Source organism: Nerophis ophidion, linkage group LG03 (assembly GCF_033978795.1).
Source record: "Nerophis ophidion isolate RoL-2023_Sa linkage group LG03, RoL_Noph_v1.0, whole genome shotgun sequence".
Classification (NCBI taxonomy): domain Eukaryota; kingdom Metazoa; phylum Chordata; class Actinopteri; order Syngnathiformes; family Syngnathidae; genus Nerophis; species Nerophis ophidion.
In genome coordinates, this window is record NC_084613.1 from 39,964,935 (window position 1) to 39,989,977 (window position 25,043).

The window sequence follows — 25,043 nt, forward strand, 5'->3', positions numbered from 1 at the left end:
TGAGATGATGACAAATGACCAGCTGATTCATCTAATTACGGCTGTTCCTTTTTCACTATTACTGTATTTCTTCGTACTGTGACCGAGGACCGGTCAAGTACCAGGCATCAATTATGGTAAATTTGCTTATAGGGGCCTGTAATGCTGTAATGTATTATATAATAATATAACATGGTTAGGGCTGCCAAAAATAACAAGTTAAATAATGTGATTAATCACACAAAATTATCACATCAATCACTTATAAACGCAGATCAATCACACAATTTATTTCAACCCCGTCATGGTAACCTAATAGGCGGAGCAGGTTGTTTTGCAGTCAGTGTCGGGGTGAATGCATACGTTAGTGCAAAGATGAGTGAGGAGACACCAAATGGTGTGCTTGATGGCAATTTTCACTACTAAATAAACTCCACTAGGACTCTAGCTAAAACAGTTATCCAAGTTTTAGGCAAACAACCTGTGTTCAAGTAAAACTTTTGAACAATGGTCCTGGATGATATACAATTCCTTTGCATTTATGTCCAAATATTGAAGTTTCCTTTAAAGTTATCAATCAATAACCTGTGATTATTCATGAATATTCCAAATTCAAATGTGTGATCATTCTGATTGGACAATTTAATAATATGGCAGCAATAAAAATAATTGTTTGTAATATAAAGTTGTGACCTTGTCCCATATTGTCAAAATGTTCACGAATGGACATTAAAACATATTTTATTTCTATGTACCTAGAATTTTGTCCCACGTGCGTTTTATTCTGATTATAATTATGATCAATAAATTAGAGGAAAAAAATTCACAACTTGATGTCCATGAGCCTGTAAAAAAAAATGTCCAAGTAAAAGTATTGGTGATACTGGCCAAGTCGTATCAATACAAAAAAAAAACATGTTATCGCCCGCCTCTAAAGTGTAGGAAAAAAAAAAATTCATTAGCTTTCACTTTTTACACCAACGCAGAACAAATAAGTGGCAGTTCTTTCTCGGTGCTGGAGCAGTTAGATTTGCACAGGTAGCAGAAGGTCCGAAATAATCCCTGTCAGGACCGAGGGCTGATTAATGATTAAAGAGGATTAGGAAGGAGGGTCAGAGTTTGGTCAGTAGTGCCCGTACCTGCTTGCATATAACCTTTCTCTACTACTACTACTACTAATACTACCTCCTCAGTCATGATCCATTTTAGCTTGCATGCAAAACAAGAAGGGGAAAATGAGAGACATTTCAAGTCAGCCTGTCCATGAATGTATAACAGATTAAGGTAAGTGGATATAATTTGTCATTATTCACGTTCTAACCAACACTGCGAGATAATGGAGACGTTATTCCTACTCTGTAGCGAACTTGTGGAACCGTAATGCAGCACAATGAACACATAATTAACACAACCAGGCTCAGCTGCTTATGAAAGACTCCAAGAGTCCATCTTCCAACCCGATTGTCAGCACCTCTTCCTGGAGGTTTTTAAACAATGGCTGTTTTAAAAGTGACATTTACCAAGACCAGGAGAGATAAGCTAGCTCAGGTCCTTTGGATTCTAAATTGGATCTCGGTCATGACGGGGGTGATCCTGTTCAGCCTGGGCCTCTTCCTCAAAGTGGAGCTCAACAAGCGTAGGGAGCTGATGGCCGACAGGGACATTCAGTATGTGCCCAACATGCTCATATCCGTCGGTCTCATTGCCTGCGTCATTAACTTCCTGGGCGGAAAGATCTGCTACGACTGCGCGGACACTGCCAAGTTCTTACGCTGGAAGCTTATCATGTTGCCTTACATCATCTGCACCTTCTTCTTCACCTTCTGTGTGCTGGTGGGGGCCCTCTTGTGCTACACCATGCACTGGGAGCTGGATGAGTCCCTGAGGGAGGGCCTGACTGAGGCTATGAAGTTCTACAAGGACACCGACACGCCGGGTAGATGCTTCCTGAAGCGGGCCATGGACATGCTGCAGATAGAGTTCCAGTGCTGCGGCAACAAGGCTTACAAGGACTGGTTTCAAATCCAGTGGATTAGCAACCGCTATCTGGACATGTCCCACAGGGATGTGGTTGAGTAAGTACCAAACACGCACTGAAGATTCACTTTTTTAAACCGCTTCAACACACACTCTTTCACAGTCGTTTGAGGAGCAATGTGGAGGGCAAGTACCTGATGGACGGCGTCCCCTTCAGCTGCTGCAACGTCAACTCGCCGCGTCCGTGCATCCAACAACAAATAACCAACAACTCAGCCCACTTCAACTATGACCACCACACGGAGGAGCTCAATCTGTGGACCAAAGGGTGCCACGAGGCGCTCTTGGACTACTACACCGACATCATGCACTCCATCGGCCTCACTGTGCTCATCACGTGGCTCTTTGAGGTCAGTGAATGCAACTCAGTCCAGTTGTTTGAGTTTCCTTTCCTTTTGCTCAAGCCAGCCAGAGCTTTACTTCCTGTCACTCACACATGAGTATCTTTGAGATACAATCATGATGCAGACAAAAAGGGTCTCAAAAGTTGTTAGCAAGTGAGCAAACAACAGAGGAGTTTCTATGCCAATTTCAAGATAATGGTGATGAGCCGCGAGGAAATTCCTTTTTTAATTGTCTGGTTTTTATTCAATTGATATTGATTTAAATACAGCAGTGCATCAACTTGCATGTTTATTTGGAAGAGCTCTTACCTCAAAACACTTGTATCTCAAATCAACATTTTCTATTAAAACTAATTGAAATAAATTTAATCTGTGCTTTGCCCCTCAAAACAGCACATTTTGACATTTTAAAAACTTTTAAACACAGAAAAACCAACTTTTAGATAAGAAAATTCTTATAAAAATAAAACAATGAGATTGCAGTTCAATCAACTACAGTAGTTCTATAAAATAATATAATAGTAATGGGGACGGAGTGGCGCAGTGGAAGAGTGGCCGTACGCAACCCACGGGTCCTTGGTTCAATCCTCAGCTAGAACCAACCTCGTCACATTCGTTGTGTCCTGAGCAAGAGACTTCACCCTTGCTCCTGATGGGTGCTGGTTAGCGCCTTGCATGGCAGCTCCCTCCATCAGTGTGTGAATGTGTGTGTGAATGGGTAAATGTGGAAGTAGTGTCAAAGCGCTTTGAGTACCTTGAAGGTAGAAAAGCGCTATACAAGTACAACCCATTTATATGTATTATTTAAGACACTTTCCTTGGAGAGCAAACTTCTAAGGTGTCTCCTTCCAGCTGCTTCTCCGTCAAACACACCATCAGCTGCTTTTCCATATTTTCTTGGATAAAAGTCTGCTTTAACATTCAACATTACAACAATGACTGGCCTGTGACTCATTCTGCTCCACTATGGTGCAGACAGACACTCAAATTGCTTAGAAATGTCGGTGACATATTTTTGATGATTTATTACTTTAATTCAATGAGTATCATCTACTTTTATTCTCAGCACTGTATTTCACACTGACATTATTCCGTAATAATAATAAGATAATATTATTATTAATAAGTTTATCTCAAGCTCTAGCCATAAGCTAATGCTAGCGAGTAAGACAAATTACCCCGCCCGAAATGCCTCAAATGACCGGCGTTTTGTGCCAAGGTTGCGTGTATTTTCAATGTACCTACAGGGTTAAGAGGAGTTAAAATCAAAACAAATTGTGAAGGTGTGCGCACTCAGCAACATTTGTGAGGGAGGGGCAGAGATAAAGGAGCGAGAGACAGAGGTAGTTAATAGACTGTTAATCAAGGCATTCTTGGTCAACAGCCATACAGGTCACACTAAGGGTGGCCATATAAACATTTTTAACCCTGTTACAAATATGCGCCACACTGTGAACCTTTTTCCAAAACACAACATAGAATGTGAGATAGAACAAGACAATGCATACTGTGACGGACTTCCTGCCGTTCTGGTGTGGGTTGCGAGGACACTTGACACACGACGCATCATAACAGGTTTGACTTGGATTTATTCTTTCAATAAATCTGTTGTCCTTTGGCCGTGTCACTTTTCAGTGCACGTTTACCGTCTTTGGTCGCGCCACTTTGCAGTGCGCGCGTACTGCCTGTCTGCTGCCCCTGCACGCCTTTCGGCGTCCGGGGCTTGCGTCCGCTGCGGGGGTGCGCAGGGGCGTCACTAGACCTAATACTGTACTGGGGCACACCTGGGGCACAAATAATTCATGTGAGCGTTCAAAGCGCGCAAGCAAAAACATTTTTTAAGCACTTATTCATCATAAAAAATACATAAATAGTGCTTTAAACTATGAAATCATATCAGATTATGTTGTATGGATTTTTGATTAACCACCTGAAATTAACTAATGCATTTGACCTACTTGTGCACTTTTTTACTCCAGACTTCTAAACTGCTACTGGTAAAAGCAAAAAGGAAGAGCAATGAATCTTTTTGAAATATATATTGCAGTAATCATCTGCAAATTTAACATCTACAAAAGTAAAACAAAAAATAAAGCACTCCTACATCTCTGGGTTATTTTATATTATTTAATTTCTATTTATGGCAATGTGGCTAATCCTATTTCATCCATCCATCCATTTTCTACCGCTTATTCCCTTTCGGGGTCGCGGGGGGCGCTGGCGCCTATCTCAGCTGCAATCGGGCGGAAGGCAAGGTACACCCTGGACAAGTCGCCACCTCATCGCAGGGCTAATTCAGATACACAAAACTATAAAATATACACAAAACAATAAAGCCACAGTAGTAGAATAAATGAACAACTGTTGTGTGTCTGTTCAGGGAATCATTTTCTGAGAAGTAAACTGTAACGTCTCGTTTTCATTTTTGCAAAGTGGTCAATCACTCTGGACAGACATGGAAATATTACAGTAACTGTTATACAGTTGACCAGCGGTTCCCAACTGGTGGGCCGTGACATAAAAGTGGATTGTGTGTCATTTTCAGTGAGTCGCAGTCAGATGTGTGCATGAAAAAAAAAAGTTTAGGGAGAAAAAAATCAAATTGTGGCAACAAAACCAGATATTTTTAGCCATTTTTCTAGTGACTATTAGTGAGTATTTTAGCAAAAGGCAAACCGACTAACAAGTTGGAGGAGGACTCAGGACAGACATGGAAATATATTTTTTAAAAATCTAAATGGGGCAAAAAACCCCGATATTTTCAGCCATCTTTCTGAAAACAAATACAGAAATGTTACTATTTTTTCTGGAAACAAAACCAGATGCTTTAGCTGTAGCCATTTTTCTGGTGACAAAACAAGATTATTTTAGTCAAAGTCACACCGATTAACAAGACAAGCCTACTGTGCTATTTTTCTGTGAAATAAACTTGAATGATTTAAAAATTTGGCTCACGACTTGATGATATGGAAAAATGTTTTTCTTCCTGAAGATAAACCATTTGAGAAGCACTCAACTCACACATGCTTACTCCAAATCATCATTGATGCAGAACCAGCAGACAATAACCAACATGATGTTTCATGTTCATTGGAAATTCCCCCGACAGCTCGTACATCAAATGAATATGTTTGTCTTGATACAAGGAATAACGTTAGATAACTTAGCATCAATTTAAGACAACTATGTTGCCTAGCTAGCTAGGACTTCACTTACATCTCTCATTCCTCGGTGCTTCTTCTCTGCTGCGGGCGAATAACTTTCTTAAATCCATCCAGGAGTCACAGTTTGAGTCAAATGAAAATCAAAATAATGTAATTAACAAATTGTTTTGGCTAACGTTACCTACCTCACGCAGTGATTCTCTCTCTCTCTCTCTCTCTCTCTCTCTCTCTCTCTCTCTCAACTGAAGTCTCAATCCACACGTGAATAAATTACCATATTAAGTAGCCATGTGCTCATTGTTAAGTGGAGTGAATACAGTAGCAATCAATTACCATACTAAGTATGTGCGCTGTTGTCTATGTTATGTAGACTGAAAACTCTGAAGCGGTTTTTTATTGGTGAAATTTTTACTGGGGCACTGCAGATCAACAGTGGGGCACGTGCCCCAGTGAAATATGTCTGGCGACGCCCCTGGGGGTGCGTCATCTCGCTCTCGTTGTGGGTTGTCACACTCTTGGTCTGCTGGCCGTGTTTTCCTCCTCCATGCTGCTCTCTCAGTTGTTCCTCCCTCGCCCTTTTTATATTCTAGCAGCAGATGGAGAGATTGTGAGCAGGTGTGTGGTATACGCACCTGGCTCAGATTGCCGCTGTAGTGTCGCTCCGCGTGCGTTACGCCTCTCCTCGCCGCTGCATGCCCCGCCTCCTGGCCTCCATGTGGGCCCGGGCTGCTGCTCTCCGCCCGCTGTCGGCCCGTCGGCTGTGTCTCTCCACACATACGTTTATCATTTGTCTTCAAAACTCTTACAAAAAGGTGGGACCCCAAAAATGTACTGTGGGACCCCATTTTTATGACTTGATGGGTCCATGGGGACCCCATTTTGAAAATTCCTAGCACCAACACTGCTGTCAACAGAGGAGAAAAAAAGGCTTTGTTTAAATAAAAAAATATTTATAAAGCAAGTTCAAGTATCATTGGCAAATGTTCACCTTGTCCCGGCCTTGGCGTGCTGCCTGCCTTGGAACGCATATATGTGTCCTCTTTTTGGGATTTCAGAATATGGTCAGCCTATTATTGGATTTTCTGCAAAAATTTACCTATTTCTAAACCTGTTTGAAAATTGACCGCGCCCCCTTAAAATTTCGCAAATAATATTGAAAGTAGGGCTTCTCGGTGTTAGAGGGGTTAGTGCGTCTGCCTCACAATACAAAGGTCCTGCAGTCCTGGGTTCCATCCCAGGCTGGGATCTTTCTGTGTGGAGTTTGCATGTTCTCCCCGGGAATGCGTGGGTTCCCTCCGGGTACTCCGGTTTCCTCCCACTTCCAAAGACATGCACCTGGGGATAGGTTGATTGGCAACATTAAATTGGCCCTAGTGTGTGAATGTGAGTGTGAATGTTGTCTGTCTATCTGTGTTGGCCCTGCGATGAGGTGGCGACTTGTCCAGGGTGTACCCCGCCTTCCGCCCGATTGTAGCTGAGATAGGCGCCAGCGCCTCCCGCAACCCCGAAAGGGAATAAGCGGTAGAAAATGGATGGATGGATATTGAAAGTAGCCATGTGGCTGAGTGCTGCACGCTTTGACCAATCAGGAATCGGTAGCAGGCGCTTTTTTCTCGTGTTTTCACCAAACGTCAGAGAAGTCAGATTGGAAGCCAGCTGTTATTGCTGTATCTCCGAGAACTGATCACAGACCGAATTCAAAAAGGAATAATCGGGTCAGGAGGGTTTAGAAGAAGATACATGTGCGTGGCCAAAAAGATTCACCGACCCCCCTCCACCATTTTCACCGAGTGCGGTAATGAATGGATGGATGAACTTGTTAGAAACATTTTAAATTTAAACATGCCTGCATGGCCAATGACTTACAGGAACATATTGTGACAACATTAGGTGGAAAAATGATCGGCTATATGAATTAATAGATGTCTTCACAAATTTGAATATGAATCATTAAATGCTTTGGCGATAAAGTACATTTTGTGTCCTTGCTTCGATCTTCTTTGCATTGTATAATTATAGTTGGCAGAGTCTGAAAGACCACCTCTTCTGTGTCACCAAAGTATCCACTGCCTGTAGATATCTACTGTATGCACAGCAGCTACGGGGTTGGCGTGAGGCAGCGCACATTTTCATGTCAGCGTCAGCCTTGATACATCTGAACTTTGCCATGAAAAAGGGCGTACTGTGGGTACTTGTGCGTTTGCAAGCTTATTACATGGCCCAGATGTTTTAGGCGGGTCTTACAGGGTTCACTATGACATTTGTCAGAGGTACATCAACTACAGGTACATCAGCCTTCCCGGTAAGGTTTATTCAGGTGTACTGGAGAGGAGGCTACGTCGGATAGTCGAACCTCGGATTCAGGAGGAACAGTGTAGTTTTCGTCCTGGTCGTGGAACTGTGGACCAGCTCTATACTCTCGGCAGGGTTCTTGAGGGTGCATGGGAGTTTGCCCAACCAGTCTACATGTGCTTTGTGGACTTGGAGAAGGCATTCGACCGTGTCCCTCGGGAAGTCCTGTGGGGAGTGCTCAGAGAGTATGGGGTATCGGACTGTCTCATTGTGGCGGTCCGTTCCCTGTACGATCAGTGCCAGAGCTTGGTCCGCATTGCCGGCAGTAAGTCGAACACATTTCCAGTGAGGGTTGGACTCCGCCAAGGCTGTCCTTTGTCACCGATTCTGTTCATAACTTTTATGGACATAATTTCTAGGCGCAGTCAAGGCGTTGAGGGGTTCCGGTTTGGTGACCGCAGGATTAGGTCTCTGCTTTTTGCAGATGATGTGGTCCTGATGGCTTCATCTGACCGGGATCTTCAGCTCTCGCTGGATTGGTTCACAGCCGAGTGTGAAGCGACCGGAATGAGAATCAGCACCTCCAAGTCCTAGTCCATGGTTCTCGCCCGGAAAAGGGTGGAGTGCCATCTCCGAGTTGGGGAGGAGACCCTGCCCCAAGTGGAGGAGTTCAAGTACCTAGGAGTCTTGTTCACGAGTGGGGGAAGAGTGGATCGTGAGATCGACAGGCGGATCGGTGCGGCGTCTTCAGTAATGCGGACGTTGTACCGATCCGTTGTGGTGAAGAAGGAGCTGAGCCGGAAGGCAAAGCTCTCAATTTACCGGTCGATCTACGTTCCCATCCTCACCTATGGTCATGAGCTTTGGGTCATGACCGAAAGGATAAGATCACGGGTACAAGCGGCCGAAATGAGTTTCCTCCGCCGTGTGGCGGGTCTCTCCCTTAGAGATAGGGTGAGAAGCTCTGCCATCCGGGAGGGACTCAAAGTAAAGCCGCTGCTCCTCCACATCGAGAGGAGCCAGATGAGGTGGTTCGGGCATTTGGTCAGGATGCCACCCGAACGCCTCCCTAGGGAGGTGTTTAGGGCACGTCCAACCGGTAGGAGGCCACGGGGAAGACCCAGGACACGTTGGGAAGACTATGTCTCCCGGCTGGCCTGGGAACGCCTCGGGATCCCCCGGGAAGAGCTAGACGAAGTGGCTGGGGAGAGGGAAGTCTGGGTTTCCCTACTTAGGCTGTTGCCCCCGCGACCCGACCTCGGATAAGCGGAAGATGATGGATGGATGGACATCAACTAATGCTTGTACTGTAACTCAATTTGCTGCTTACAACTTAAAGCATAACAATTATCTAAAAACACTTTAGGTTAGGCCACTCTTAAGTCAAGTCTTAAGTACAAACATTTGGTTTAAAAAAATGTATAAATATTCCCGCTAAACGAAAAGAATTGCAATGTGGGTCACCTTATATTTGAGTGATTAGGAGGGTTGCATATGAGGTCACATAGTACGTTATTCTTCACGGTTAAATTCACACGATAGTCAAGCAGCTTGAGCATAGCATTAAAACAAGTGAGAGTGAATGCAGAGTTTGAGCAGAAAATGCCGTATTGCTGTTCATAAGGTAATAAAGTCAGGGAAAAAATAGAAGTGCATGGAAAGAACCAATCCACAGTATTTTTGTTGTCGATTTTCATAACAGAAACTAAAAGCTTGGTAACTGTCGCGTTCGAAAAGCCGAGTGCTTTATTCGATACGGATAACCAAATTTTTGCATCTCTTGTGATATTTGTTCTTATGAAGAAAATATCCTTAATAGTTTTAATTAGGCTGACCATATTCTGAAATCCCAAAAAGAGGACACATATATGCGTTCCAAGGCAGGCAGCACGCCAAGGCCGGGACTAGGTGAAAATTAGCCAATGATACTTGAACTTGCTTTATAAATAATACATTTATTCAAATAAAACATTTTTTCTCCTCTGTTGACAGCAGTGTTGGCGCTAGGGATTTTTAAAATGTGATCCCATTTTGAAAATTCCCATCATGGACTCCTACTTGATGGAGTCCATGATGAACCCCATCAAGTCATAAAAATGGGGTCCCACAGTAAATGTTTAGGGTTGCACTTTTTTGTTAGCGTTTTGAAAACAAATGATAAACGTATGCATTGTCCTGTTATACCTCACATTATATACTGTGTTTTGGAAAAAGGTTGTCATAAATGTTATTTAATTCATTAAAATAAATAATATAAAAATAAGACAAATTTGTATGCATATGTAAATGTATTCAGTTATAAACATTCATTCACTTTCTTCTTTCTTTCATGGATCTAAACTAAACTAAGCTGGGGGTGTCTATTGTAGCATCCCGGAAGAGTCAGTGTTGCAAGAGGTTCTGGGTATTTGTTCTGTTGTGTTTATGTAGTGTTACGGTGCGGATGATCTTCCGAAATGTGTTTGCATTCTGTTCGGTGTGGGTTCACAGTGTGGCGCATATTTGTAACAGTGTTAAAGTTGTTTATACGGCCACCCTTAATGTGACCTGTATGGTTATTGACCAAGTATGCCTTGATTCACAATCTACTACCCTGATCTCTCTTTCTCTCTGACTCTGCCCCTCCCTCACGAAGGTTGCTGCGTGCCCACACCTTCACAATTTGTTTTTAGGGCCTCTTAACCCTGTACATACATTGAAAATACACGCAACCTTGGCACAAAACGCCGGACATTTGAGGCATTTAAGAAACATAAACACCCTGGACAGTCCCGCAAAAGAGGACATGTCCGGGGGAAAAAGGACGCATGGTCAGTCTATTTTAATAAACCAGAATAATTTCTGGTAGGTTCAACAGCATATACCGAATCTTGAAATTGCTAGCAAACATTGCTGCGATGAGGTGGCGACTTGTCCAGGGTGTATCCCACCTTCCGCCCAATTGTAGCTGAGATAGGCACCAGCGCCCCCCGAGACCCCAAAAGGGAATAAGCGGTAGGAAATGGATGGCATTGCTGAGCAACAGGGACATACTCAGCTACATAATTACACAAAATATGAACTTTACACCATAAATACAACTGCAGACATAAATTGTTGATGAGGAATATAACTTAACATTTTTCTTATTAGCGTCACTATCACAGCAGCACCACACTTATGTCAATCAAATACACAACTGAGCAATGCACAAATAAGTCCAACATTGTCTTTCACCGATTATAGTTTAATTTGTGGAGCCCTCAGATGTAAAGACATGATGTACCTCCAATTTTTTCTTCTCTAAATACAGTGAATGTCAAGTTAAATGAGGTAGCAGTAAGCTCTTGGTCATGATGAATGGTTTGAATCTTTTTAAAACATATTTTTCTTAAGAGTGTAAAAAGCCACTCCATCCCATTTAAAAAATTTGTTTTCATGAATGCTTTTATATATTTGCCTCTAAATCTTTCAAAATACAACTAAATCTGCACTGATGCAGGTAAATAAACAGTATAGCCTAATGGAGCTCTAGACCAGTGGTTCTCAACCTTTTTTCAGTGATGTACCTCCGTGAACATTTTTTTTAATTCAAGTACCCCCTAATCAGAGCAAAGCATTTTTGGTTGAAAAAAAGAGATAATGAAGTAAAATACAGCACTATGTCATCAGTTTCTGATTTATTCAATTGTATAACAGTGCAAAATATTGCTCATTTGTGGTGGTCTATCTTAAACTATTTGGAAAAAAAGATATAAAAATAACTAAAAAGTTGTTGAAAAATAAACAAGTGATTCAATTATAAATAAAGATTTCTACACATAGAAGTAATCATCAACTTAAAGTGCCCTCTTTGGGGATTGTAATAGAGATCCATCTGGATTCAGGAACTTAATTCTAAACATTTCTTCACAAAAAAACAAATCTTTAACATCAATATTTATGGAACATGTCCACAAAAAATCTAGCTGTCAACACTGAATATTGCATTGTTGCATTTCTTTTCACAGTTTATGAACTTACATTCATATTTTGTTGAAGTATTACTCAATAAATATATTCATAAAGGACTTTTGAATTGTTGCTATTTTTAGGATATTTAAAAAAAAATCTCACGTACCCCTTGGCATACCTTCAAGTACCTCCAGGGGTAAGCGTACCCCCATTTGAGAACCACTGCTCTAGACCAGTGGTTCTACCCCCATTTGAGAACCACTGCTCTAGACCAGTGGTTCTACCCCCATTTGAGAACCACTGCTCTAGACCATGCTAATGTTTGCTTACATTTTTGCTGTGCCTTGGTTCTGGATGCTTATAATATTTTATTCAACCTTTTTTCTTGCTGCGCTCATGCAGTCTCCTTCCGATAAAATCCATCTTGGTTGTTTGTTAGCGTGTCTCATTTCAACCGATGTGTTCAAAAGTAGAGCTTATCGGTGGAAAGAGAGTGTTGCTCTAAATCACTTGAGTCTCTGCTGCGACCATTAACAAGAGAAAAATGGCATGGAAATTGGACAGAAAGTCAGTCAATTTGCGAAACGCATATAATTCCTTACTGGCACATTTATTTTGGTGTACCAACCATTGTGGAGGTGTACATAAAGAGTGGACGCTGGACACTATCCACAACATAAGATGCTGAATGTCCTCCATTGTTGTTTGTTTGCTGCAGGTATTCAGTTTTCTTACTATGCCCTATCCCATTCAATCCATATGTGATAGGAATAAATCATAGTCATAGACTCTCTTGTCCTTGTTGTAGTTGTCGGTGTTGACAGGGGTTCGTTACCTCCAGACGTCTCTGGAGAACATGCTGAGACACGGAGACCCCAACTCCGAGTCTGATGGTTGGCTTCTGGAAAACAGCTTCATAGAGACGGCTCGGACCAACTTGAACATCATCAAGACCCTCAGCAAAAACAACCACGTGGACGTCGCCAACAACGGAGACCCCAACATCAATGTCCCATCCACCTCCAAAGCGCACTATGGGCCAGACAACGTGCATCCTCAGCAAATACAAGCAGCCAGCTAACCCATGCAATAAAACTGTTGAAATGTTGGACGTAAACTGACCTATTGAGTCAGTCAGAAGCCTTTTTAAATCATCTAAAGGGATCTTCAGTTGCCTTTTGTGTATCATTTTCATTTAGAGAAAATAACACTTTTGGGGTTACCTTGTGGCCTTGATCAACTCATTGAAAGGACATTTGTTCTCTAATTATTTAATGTTTGGACTGTTAACCCTGCTCAGTGGCCTTGTGGTTAGCGTGTCTGCCCTGAGATCATTAGGTCGTGAGTTCAAATCCTATCCGAGTAATACCAAAGAATATAAACATGGGACCCATTACCTCCCTGCTTGGCACTCAGCATCAAGGGTTGGAATTGGGAGTTAAATCACCAAAATGATTCCCAAGCGCGGCCAGCGCTGCTGCCATCACCTCACCTCCCAGGGGGTGGAACAAGGGGATGGGTCAAATGCAGAGTATTTTCACCTAGTATGAGTGTGACTATCAGTGGTACTTAAAGTGGATTGTAATTTCCTTTATTAATCATCAAGCAAATTACTTTTTGTTTCATGTTTGCTATATCTAATTAATTAGCATTTATTTACTCTATATAATGTATACATAATTTGTATTGCAATACATGATATACACTTCGGAAACCAAGTTTAATACATATATGAATATCATTATAACAACAGTGGTACTTTTCCGAATTGTACAAAAATCGAAGCAATTTTTGCTTTAAAGAATAGTGTACATTTAAAGCAGCACTAAGTAACTTTTCAACCTTCATATAATATGTTCATAACTTGTGGGATGAAACTTTGACTTACAACTAGTTGAATAAAACCTCTGTCATGGCCTGAGGGGGTCTGTATCATTCTCACTGGCACTTAGCAACTTTGAGGAGGGGGGAGGAAGTGTGCCACACAAAAAACTACAAATGTGCTGACTTGCTTGACGGCATTGGTCACTCCCCCTCCCCCCTGTAATGACTGGTGGGCATCGAGGTGCCGGGTTCGATTCCCTCGAGGATGCGTCGAAATAGAACACAGCAAAGGTAAGGTTTAACTATTTATTTGAATAACAAAAGGTGCTAGAAAACAAAAATACTGGAGCTAAGAAAATGCAAACAAAAGACGCTAGCATGAAAGCTAGGGTAAACAAATAGTAAACTAAACTGGCACATAGGCACACAAAGGGGAAAACAAAACATTTAGCATGAGACTTAAGAATGAATAAAATTGCGCAGCGTGAGAGCTCGCGAGAATAATACAGGAATTGCATGTAAGCAAAAGTGCAAAGCAGACGTACCGATGTGTGAAAACAAACTATGGACCCAGACCGAATGAACAGAGAAGACTGGCTTAAATAGGACGGTGATAATTAGTAGCCGGTGTGTGGGGCGAGACTAGCAGGTGGACTGATGAGTGACCATGGTGACAAAGCAAACAGGAAATAAGGAGTTAGATGGAGAGATATACACAAATGGAAAAATAAATATGTGTAGATCCGAGCAGCGGATCGCAACACCCCCATTCTTTATAAAGACGGAAGTCGATGCAAACGCCTGTGTGCAAATATTGCTATCACGGCAGAAGCTGCAAAACAACGTAAAAAAAGAAAGACAAAAAAAAAGAAAAATGGCCTGGCTTTCCACTTGCTGGCATCAGCTCACAGATGAAGGAATTCAGACCGATGCTGCCTTGGCTCTGTTTCTGCTTTACGAGAAAGTACATTTCGATGCTCAAATCCAAATGATACAGCTAATGTTAACTACTGAGAATTTTCTGAAGTGTTCCTGAGCCCATGTGGTAATATCCTTCACACACTGATGTCGCTGTTTGATGCAGTACCGCCTTCTTTGCAGTTATTTCTCCAGCTTCCCTGAACCGTTTGAATGATATTGTAGACCAGGGGCGCTCACACTTTTTCTGAAGGTGAGCTACTTTTCAATTGACCAAGTCGAGGAGATCTACCTCATTCCTATTTATAATTTATATGTATTTATTTATGAAAGAGACATTTTTGTTAACAAGTTAATGGTGTTTAATGATAATACAAGCATGTTTAACACACATAGATTCCTTTCTTTCATGAAGACAAGAATATAAGTTGGTGTATTTGATTCTGATGACTTGCATTGATTGGAATTAGACAGTGGTGCTGATAACGTCCGCATTTTCAAATGGAGGAAAAAAAAAAGTCCTCCTTTCTGTCCAATACCACATGAAAGTGGTTAGATTTGGCATCTCATTTGTCCAACTTGCATACTCGTTTTTAAACACTTTGTTATGAGAGTAGCATATGTGTGTGGCCCTTTAATGTCTGGCAGCAGGTGAGTGACGTCAGTGAGTGTGCGGGTGGGCAAGCAAGTGAGAAAGCGGTCGCTGAGGGCGGGGGAGAAATACATTGGCATCAAACTCCGTAGCTCGCTAGCTTGTGCACGCTAGCTTTCTGAGACTTTTATTTTGTTAGCACAGGCAGGATGAAACAGGTCTTTTATGGTGAAGACAGGAACTGTGCAGTCGGTCTTTAGAGTTTTGACAGTAGGTACGGAGTCTCTAGAAATAAAATGTGTTTCTCTGCGTCCGCCCTGTAATTGATTTTTTTCTTAAATATGAGCTCGCAGCAGCCAGCGTCATCTCACAAGATCCTCGGGTGCCGAGAATGTCAAACAACTGACGAAAGTGAAGTCTTGGTATGATTGATGATTGCTCATTTTTATGTATATTTTTTACTGCCTGGGTTGAGATTGACTGACACACCCTCCGAGATCGACCAGTCGATCGCGATCGACGTAATGCCCACCCCTGTTGTAGACTGTAGATGGTGGAATCCCTAAATTCCTTGCAAAAGCTCATTGAGAAATGTTGTTCTTAAACTGTTGACAATTTGCTCGCACATTTGTTCACAGCATGGTGACCCTCCCCCAATCTTTGTTTGTGAATGACTGAGCATTTCATGGCCCCCACCTGTTCTTAATAAGCCTGCTCTCCGGTGGGATGTTCCAAATAAGTGTTTGATGAGCATTCCTCAAATTTCTGTCTTTTTTTCCCCACTTGTGCCAGCTTTTTTGAAACATGTCGCAGCCATTAAATTTCAAATTAACTAATTTTTGCAAAAAATAGAGTTTACTAGTTTGAACGTTAAGTATCTTGTCTTTGCGGTGCATTCAGTTGAATATAGGTTGTAAAGGATTTGCAAATCATTGTATTTTGTTTTTATTAAGGATTTACACAATGTGCCAACGTCACTGGTTTTTTGTTTTGTACAACAAAATTTATTTTTCAGCACCAGCCTGTTCAAGAGCAGACACACATTGTTCAGGGTGACAAAACAGGAACGCTGATGGGTTGCCACTTACGGTGCCCCGTAAAAGGTGGAAATAGGGTGGACTCAGGGGTGGGGTATGAGTAAAAAAAAAAAAAAGTTGATCCCAGACTAGGCACATGTTACGACACAGAAACCATGAGACTTCAAACAGTACGGCAGGGGCCTCCGGCAACGAAGCTGCAGCCCTGCTGGCGCTGCTCCAGCCGTCCGTTGCACCTAAGAAGTTAAGCGTGGCAAAGGCGTGGGGTGGGAGTTGGGGTATGTGTGCACATATGCAGTCCATGGTCCATTTTGTGTGTGTCTATAGGCCTGGAGTCATTCTGCAGGAACGTCAAACTCCCCAGTGTTTGTTGAAAATGGAGAAATTTCAGTGACCGTCACTATGATGTCTCCTGGGATGATTACCATTCGAGGGAGTCGAATGGTAGATAAGGATTGTTGTTTTCCAAGCGAGCAGTCACATTCCAATGGCTTGTTTGATCTTACTCATCCATTCTGGCTCTCAAGTTGATCAATCTTTACATTTAAGAAAGTCTCTCGGTCATGTAATTCAGTTTGCGATCCATTTCTGAAATCGCCAGTCTGTGTTTACACAGCCCAACCCATGCCCCTCATGAACGGCTGCCATCGTCTTCCAAATTTGTCAATAAACCAAAGCTCTTCCTAATCAGCAAATGTTTTGCGATCACAGTTCCAAATAGATAGATATCCTCCACGTTCTTGACGGAAAGCACTGAGATGCACAGGACCTGCCATTTTCCCCTCAGGTAATTGGAAGCCAACATTCCGTCAAAACAGGTACATTCCCCTGAACCTCTACTTCTCGTCGAGAACATTTTGTCAGTTGAGTTGAGAGTCCAGTTAATCAATCTTAGTTCAGATGTTTGAATTTCAGAGAACGCAGAAAGCGAGACTTTTAAAGGCGAAATGCACTTTTTTATTTTGCTTATTCTTCACAATCATTATAAGAGACATGTCTAAGGATTTAAGTTTTTTTTAATGCATTGTTAACATTCTATAAACTTAAATTAAAGTCTGCTTGCAATGGAGCCAATGGGAGGTCCACTATTCCGCCCATAAAATTCGATAACCATTCAAAAAGCGGCAACAATAGTCAATTTACATTTCGTGACTTGAATATTAAAAAAAAGTATTAGTGATGTTATTATAAGTGTTCACGCAGAAAACTATTTCAAGCGGCAACGTGATCACTTCCTGCGTGCCTATGTTTACATCATTGAGTGGTCTGCTGTTTCCTCGCTTTCCTGCTCCCTGAAAGTTTATTGTAGATCATAAATCATGCCTATCAACTGAAAAGTAGATGGCTGATGATGTAATCTGACAAGTTGTGACACTTTGACAGCCATTTAGGATCTGGAACTGGCGAGAATGATGCGAAAAGCACTTGAAAAACTGTTTTTGTCATGATAATGTTGGAGTCAACTGTCATAGTTGATCTGTGGTTCTAAAACTTTTTTCACTATGTACCCCCTCAGAAAACACTTGGCTCTTCAAGTACAACCATAACGACAGACATTAAAATTCAGGAGTGAAGTAGGCTTGAGTACTAATTAAAAACAAGGCAGATGTTTGATTAAACAAGTTTATTTAGTATTTTTGGACACTGTACCATTACACAAAGTTTTAACAGTAACTATGTGTTTATAAATCACTGTACCTAAATCAAGTGATTATTTGGCGTACCACTAGATGGACCCCGTGCAGCCCTAGTGGTTCACGTACCACAGTTTGAAAATTGTAGTAATAGATGCTTGTGTCACCATCTTTATCAAAATTTGCACCAAAATGTAACAAAGCTGTCCTTGTGGGCCTCGCCTCTCAAAAGTTAGTTTTTTCATTAAAACACATATTTTCTCTTTACAACATGCGACTGCTGACAAAAAGTACATTTAAAGAATAAAACGAGACATGGCCTAAGACTTTTGCAAAGTATGCAAAAAAACAAAGTTTAGTTGGTTGACAAACGTGTCAACATGCATGTTTTAGGAAAGTTTTTGGGTGGTGCGCAAAGAAATGTTCTCAATACTTGAATTTGTGGTATGAAATTTAAGTTCATCCACAATAAAAAAATTACATTTTTTATTTGCTACGTAACACTGTATTAATGAGACACTTTGAACAGGCACTTCAACTTTAAGAGTTCCATCTGGGGAAATTGTTGTCCTTCCACTTTGTGGGGGGAACGATGACTTATGTTGGACCTGGCTCTCAATCACATCAAAGGGTATTTTCGATTCCCCATTAGGGTTGTGTCCGGAAAGTCAACTTGTCAAAAACTAAACTGAAACCCTTCATTTGATTAACTCCCTGCGATGATCCCCAACAGGGAATGTGTTTTTAGCATCATATTCTTGACTCGGAGCAGAGTGGCTCAGGAGGTAGATGGAGCTCAATTCCCGTTCTTCCATCCCAGTCACTGCTTTTGTGTCCTTGTGCAAGAAACTAGACCCATTTTGGCCCCATGGTCGCCCACATATGGATGCTTCACTGAACAATATGCTGACCTGTGACCTGGATTGCGTCCCCGGGTACAACATCACCTCAAGGGGAAGGGTTAAATGCAGAGTACTCTACACTGATCGTATACTTAAAAATACATGTTTAATTCTGCTTTTAATAATATTTTTTTGTAAATGACTTTCTATTTTGGACCTATTTGCTTATCATCCAGGCACATCTCAGTAAATCAGAAACTATTTCAAATGTTCAAATCAAGTAGTTTAAAGTAGAAAAGTCTTTTTTTTTCCATATAGATTTACCAACTGAATATTAAACAAAAATATTTCTAAGTTCAACAATTGTTAAGATTATAGTTTAAAGCTAATAAAATCAATGTTTAATAGAATATGAAAAATTAAAATAAAGTTCATAGTCAACGGCTGGTTTATAACTGGAAACTCCAAGAGCCTTTCATTCAGGGGTGTCAAACTCACTTACATAGTGGGCCACATTACAGTTATGCACCATTTGTATATTGTTACAGTTATGCACCATTTGTATATTGAAACATATATAATATAATCATTTGTATAATCGCCTCATGGTATTACGTACAGTGCATCTGCAAAGAATTCACAACACTTCACGTTTTCCTCATTTTGTTTTGTTACATGGAATAAATACATTTTTGTCCTCAAAATTATACAAACAATATTCAATAATGGTATAAGCATTACAAGCACTATGTAATAAAGTTTTTTGATGTTGCAAATGTATTCAAATTAGAAAAAAAAGAAACCACAATATTCACATAATTTGCTCAATACTTTTTTGATGCACCTTTGGCTGACATTACAGCATCAATTCTCTATGAATACGATGCCACAAGCTTGAAATTGGCACACCTATCTTTGGGCAGTTTTGCACATTACTCTTTGCAGCACCTCTCATTCTCCATCAGGTTGGATGGGAATGGTGTTAATCCAGAAGGTCTCTGTACATTGTTGAATTCATATTTCCCTCTAACCTGAGTAGTCTCCCAGTCCCTCTACATAAAATCATCCCCACAGCATGATGCTAACACCACCATGCTTTACTGGAGGGATGGTATTAGCCTGGTGATGAGTGGTGCCTTGTTTCCTCCAAACATGATGCCAGGCATTCACGTCAAAGAATTCAATCTTTGTCTCATCCGACCAGATAATTTTGTTTCATAATCAAGTGAATTTTGGCTAACCTGTTACTAAGAAAAATTGCCTCCTTCAAGTAAAGGCCTGATTGGTGAATTGTTGCAGGGAGGGTTCTCCTCTCTTCACAGAGGAATGCTAGAGTTCTGACAGAGTGGCCATCAGGTTCTTGGTCACCTCCCTGACGAGACTAAGATGAATGCAGCAATGTACAGAGACATCCTGGATGAAAATCAACACTTCCCATCTAACCTGATGGAGCGAGTGAATAGAGTGAATACTTACAGTATGTGCATTTTTTGTTTTTGTTGTTTTAATACATTTGCAAAAAAACAACAACACATTTTTACATTATGGGGTATATATTGTCTGTAGAATTTCGAGGACAAAAATGAACTTATTCCATTTTGGAATAAGATTGTAACATAATGTGGAAAAAGGCATGCGGGTGCACTTTATACAATGTCACCTTAATTTGATTATTATCATTGTTTACCAACAAACTTTGCATTGGCATCACAAGTCAAGATGACAGGCAGATATTAAAGTTCACTTTTTGTAGAATTTATTTCAAAAAGGGTTACAATGAACCAAAAACATATAATAGTTTGTTGCGTTGAATAATAAAACAGTATTCAGTTAAAAATGGCAGCTACATGCAGTACAATTTATTCCTTCAAAATGTAAATGAAGATTATGTGTTTTATTATTTCCAGGCTTTTGCAGGCCAGATGTAGTCCCCGGGCTTTTAGTTTGACACCTCAGCTATAACAGTCTGAATTAAACTCCTGAAATTAAAATCACTTTTGCACCATATTGTAACTGATTGAGATGCACCCGTAGTTACTGATCCAACAGCAGAGATAAAGATGTTCGTCTTCTGTTAGATTATTGTGCTTATTTCAGCAAATGTGTTATATGGTATAAAAAAAAAACATACATATACAAACCCCGTTTCCATATGAATTGGGAAATTGTGTTGGATGTAAATATGACGTCGGAATACAATGATTTGCAAATCATTTTCAACCCATATTCAATTGAATATGCTACAAAGACATATTTGATGTTCAAACTGATAAACATTTTTTTTTTGCAAATAATCATTAACTTTAGAATTAGATGCCAGCAACACGTGACAAAGAAGTTGGGAAAGGAGGCAATAAATACTGATAAAGTTGAGGAATGCTCATCAAACACTTATGTGGAACATCCCACAGGTGTGCAGGCTAATTGGAAACAGTTGGGTGCCATGATTGGGTATAAAATCAGCTTCCATGAAATGCTAAGTAATTCACAAACAAGGATTGGGCGAGGGTCACCACATTGTAAGCAAATTTTCGAACAGTTTTAGAACAACATTCCTCAACGAGCTATTGCAAGGAATTTAGGGATTTTACCATCTACGGTCCGTAAAATCATCAAAAAGTTAAGAGAATCTGGAGAAATCACTGCACATAAGCGATGCTATTACGGACTATTGATCATCAAAAACCGACATCAGTGTGTAAAGGATATCACCACATGGGCTCAGAAACACTTCATATAACCACCGTCAGTAACTACAGTTGTTCGCTACATCTGTAAGTGCAAGTTAAAACTCTAATATGCAAAGCCAAACCCATTTATGAATGAATGAATTATCTTTATTGTCATTGTGCATGTACAGGTCCAACGAAATTTATCAACAATATCCTGAAATGCCACCAGCTTGGCTGGGCCTCAGCTCATCTAAGATGGACTGATGCAAAGTAGAAAGGTGTTCTGTGGTCTGACGAGTCCACATTTCAAATTATATTTGGAAACTGTGGACGTGGTGTCCTCCGGAACAAGGAGGAAAATAACCATCCGGATTGTTATAGGCGCAAAGTTCAAAAGCCAGCATCTGTGATGGTATGGGGGTGTATTAGTGCTCAAGGCATGGGTAATTTACACATCTGTGAAGGCACCATTAATGCTGAAAGGTCCATGCAGGTTTTGGAGCAACAAATGTCATCCAAGCAACGTTATCATGGACGCCCCTGCTTATTTCAGCAAGACAAGTGTTACAACAGCGTGGCTTTGTAGTAAAAGAGTGTGGGTACTTTCCTGGCCCGCCTGCAGTCCAGACCTGTCTCCCATCGAAAATGTGTGGCGCATTATGAAGCACAAATTACGACAGCGGAGACCCCGGACTGTTGAACGACTGAAACTCTACATAAAACAATAATGGGAAAGAATTCCACTTTAAAAGCTTCAACAATTAGTTTCCTCAGTTCCCAAACATTTATTGAGTGTTATTAAAAGAAAAGGTGATGTAACACAGTGGTGAACATGTCCTTTCCCAACTACTTTGGCACGTGTTGCAGCCATGAAATTCTAAGTAAAACATTATTTGCAAAATGAAATACATTTTATGAGTTTGAACAGCAAATATCTTGTCTTCGTAGTGCATTCAACTGAATATGGGTTGAAAATGATTTGCAAATCATTGTATTCTGTTTATATTTACATCCAACACAATTTCCCAACTCATATGGAAATGGGGTTTTTAAATACAGATACACGCACATATATATATATATATATAATTATATGTATTTCCCCCCCCCTTAATTTCATATAATCTTGCTTAGACTTCAGTTTGTGAAGTGTGTGTAAGTCTATCTCAAAGGGGTTTGATGGATCTCAAATCCTTCTACACCAAAATCATCCAAGCATGACTTCATTGACCTCAATGTAGAAAATAAAAAACATGTAATGTTGCAAGCAGAGAATTATCCATTAAAAGTATTGATATTTGGAAAAATCCAATTCAGGAGAACTAGGATGTCTGTAGCAGATTTGTTTTTATGGTTTCATGTACTGTCATACTGTGTGAAACATAAGAGACTTATTGGTACTTTGACTGGTGTCTTTATTACCCTATCCTGGACGTCCTGCAGTGCTATCAAACAGCACACTCATACACAAGTCACCTTGTTTTGAAAGGCTAAGATATGATACATGTGTGATTTAAAAGCATCTTTACAACTGGTGCACTTTTTAGATCCGTGTTAATTTGTTGAATAAATAAACACGATGAAGTTGTTGAAATGTGGCCTTAGTAATCAGAGGAAAGTTATATTGATTCAAGTTTCTGCAAGATAGCAAAGACTAGGTGGCAAAAACGTGAGATAAGCAGGTAAATAATACAAAGGCAAATTGAAAAGTGGTTGATATAGCATCAGAAATTTACATGTACAAGTTATGACAAAGTAAGACCAGTGCGTAGGATAAAGGTCATTACATGTGAATCTAATGTATGTCTTTCTTTAAATGAGTCTCTACTGGTTTCTTTTAACAGGAGCTCACTGACATTCTCAGAGAAGACAAATTAAAACAAGGCTAATCCGCTAGGAGACCTCTTGTTTGTTTTCTGTCTTTTATTCCCCCTCCCTCTCCTGGCTTTGTTGCATGTTCGTGCCTACCAGGAAGCAGCAGAGAGCGTCTCCACACAAGCTTCTTCACGACTCTGCCTTTTCTGCTGGCTCCTCCATCACAACATCTGCCAGTCGAAAGCGAACATGACGTTGACCAACTCCAGACTGCGAGCGATTTCCTCCAGGATGCAGTGCTGCTGCCACATCTGCTTCAACTTCCTGTAACGCTCCGGACAAAGGTGCAATGGATTGCCTCGCCTTGGGTCAGGAGATAAGAACAAACAAGCTTTGATTAATCAAAATTGGCAGAAAGTAAGATGTGTTCTCATCCGACCAATGGAGCTTGGGAGGTGCGGCACAGTCGTTTTAATTATGAAGCTTATTGTATCATATTGATAAAGAATTGTCAGTAATTGCTGACCAACGTGCACCTAAGTACTCAGAAAACGCTGTCAATACTTATGTACATGTGATTTTTTACTTTTTTATTTGCAATCAATTACAAACAAACATGTTTTTCAATGTTTTCCTTATAGGATGTTTTGTGTAGAATATTGAGGGAAAAAAATTATACAATTTTGGAGTAAGGCTGTAACAAACATGAGGAAAATTACATAATAGTATGGTAGCCTCTCAGATGATAACTTTTTTCTGATGACTGACTTTTTAGCAAAGTTTCCCTTTTGTCTCTAAACTAAAGTTCAAAATTGAACAAAAACATGGACTCATTCTAAAATACTCATGTCAAAATCATACGAACAGATTGTAGAAATGCAGTTTTGTGTGTTTCTTTACAAGTACTACCACCTCCCTAAAATAAAAAATAATGCTATCTGGTAAACAGTAGAAGAAAAAGTCAAACACAAATACAAATAGATGGAGTTGACATGGACAGAGTAAAATCAATCAAATTGTTAAGTGTACTAATAGATAAGAACGATAACTGGACATCTCATATAAAAAATATACCACATAAGGTGGCAATAAATATTTCCGTAATCAATAAAGCAAAATATGTACTGGACAAAAAAAATCATTCCATATTCTGTACTGCTCGCTAGTGTTACCATATTTGAGTTATTGTGCAGAAATATGGGGAAATAACTTCAAAAGTACACTTCATTCAAATAACTATTACAAAAAAAGGACATACAGAATAACACATATTGTTAGAGAACACCTAAACCCTTTATTTATTGAATCACAAATATTCAAATTCAATGATTTGGTGCATTTGCAAAAAGCTAAATGTATGCACAAAGCAAGCCTGCAACCCAAGAATGTACAACAATTCTTCTCAAAAAAAGAGGAGAAATTTAACCTCAGAGAAAAATCTAACCTAAAACAATCGTATGCACGAACATTTAAAACCTTTAGTACATCAGCATGTGGATTTAGATTATGGAATGGATTAAGCAATTAAGGGAAACAATGTACTAATATGATCCAATTTAAGAAAACTGTTCAAACTAAAAGTGTTTGCAAAGTACAAAGAACAATGTTGATAAAGATTTTGAGCTTCATTGAAAAATTTGATATTTAATTAATCTCATATATGAATCATAACTGACTTACATATTTATTAAGTGATCTGTTACACTTCATAATGTAAATTGTACTACAAAATGAGGACAGAGAGCAGACATACGTGTTAGTAAATTGCTATGAATTGAAGGGGTAGAATTGTTGCAAAGAGAATTTTGAGTATGTAAATGATCTGGTGCATCACTTGTAACTGCATACATGTACAAAATAAACTTACACCAAACCTCAAAACTTGTTTGCATTGTAAGTACCATAGTTGTTGCTACATGTGCTTGAATTTGGATTACATTTCAGCTCATCCCTGGTTAAT

General features: G+C 40.2%; 2 protein-coding genes across 5 annotated transcripts in view; one reads left to right on the forward strand and one right to left on the reverse strand.

Moving 5' to 3' along the window:
- Window positions 1-1,069: 1,069 nt before the first annotated feature.
- On the forward strand, window positions 1,070-15,302 carry LOC133549588 (photoreceptor outer segment membrane glycoprotein 2-like). Of its 2 annotated transcripts, XM_061895152.1 has the most exons (4): window positions 1,070-1,263; window positions 1,342-2,054; window positions 2,120-2,366; window positions 12,558-15,301. In XM_061895152.1, exons 2-4 carry the CDS (start codon window positions 1,474-1,476, stop codon window positions 12,828-12,830), a joined length of 1,101 nt encoding a protein of 366 aa, XP_061751136.1. In that variant the 5' UTR covers window positions 1,070-1,263; window positions 1,342-1,473; the 3' UTR covers window positions 12,831-15,301. The 2 variants fall into 2 exon arrangements, with proteins under 2 accessions (XP_061751136.1, XP_061751135.1); XM_061895151.1 differs by having other exon boundaries at window positions 1,070-2,054; window positions 12,558-15,302.
- Window positions 15,303-17,729: 2,427 nt separating this feature from the next.
- ubr1 (ubiquitin protein ligase E3 component n-recognin 1) overlaps window positions 17,730-25,043 on the reverse strand; it is a 58,942-nt gene continuing 51,628 nt past the window's right edge. For all 3 annotated transcript variants that reach the window (XM_061895148.1, XM_061895150.1, XM_061895149.1), the window contains one exon: window positions 17,730-23,446. In XM_061895148.1, the coding sequence (XP_061751132.1) occupies window positions 23,305-23,446 (142 nt within the window). In that variant the 3' untranslated portion in view covers window positions 17,730-23,304. The remainder of the gene's footprint in view (window positions 23,447-25,043) is intronic.

What these genes read in the sequence shown, in the direction of transcription:
- LOC133549588 (XM_061895151.1), top strand. Translation starts at nt 1,474, where the DNA reads ATGGCTGTTTTAAAAGTGACATTTACCAAGACCAGGAGAGATAAGCTA. An exon ending in TCCCACAGGGATGTGGTTGA is followed by an intron (nt 2,055 to 2,119) that starts GTAAGTACCAAA and finishes ACTCTTTCACAG; the next exon opens with TCGTTTGAGGAGCAATGTGG. An exon ending in TCATCACGTGGCTCTTTGAG is followed by an intron (nt 2,367 to 12,557) that starts GTCAGTGAATGC and finishes TCCTTGTTGTAG; the next exon opens with TTGTCGGTGTTGACAGGGGT.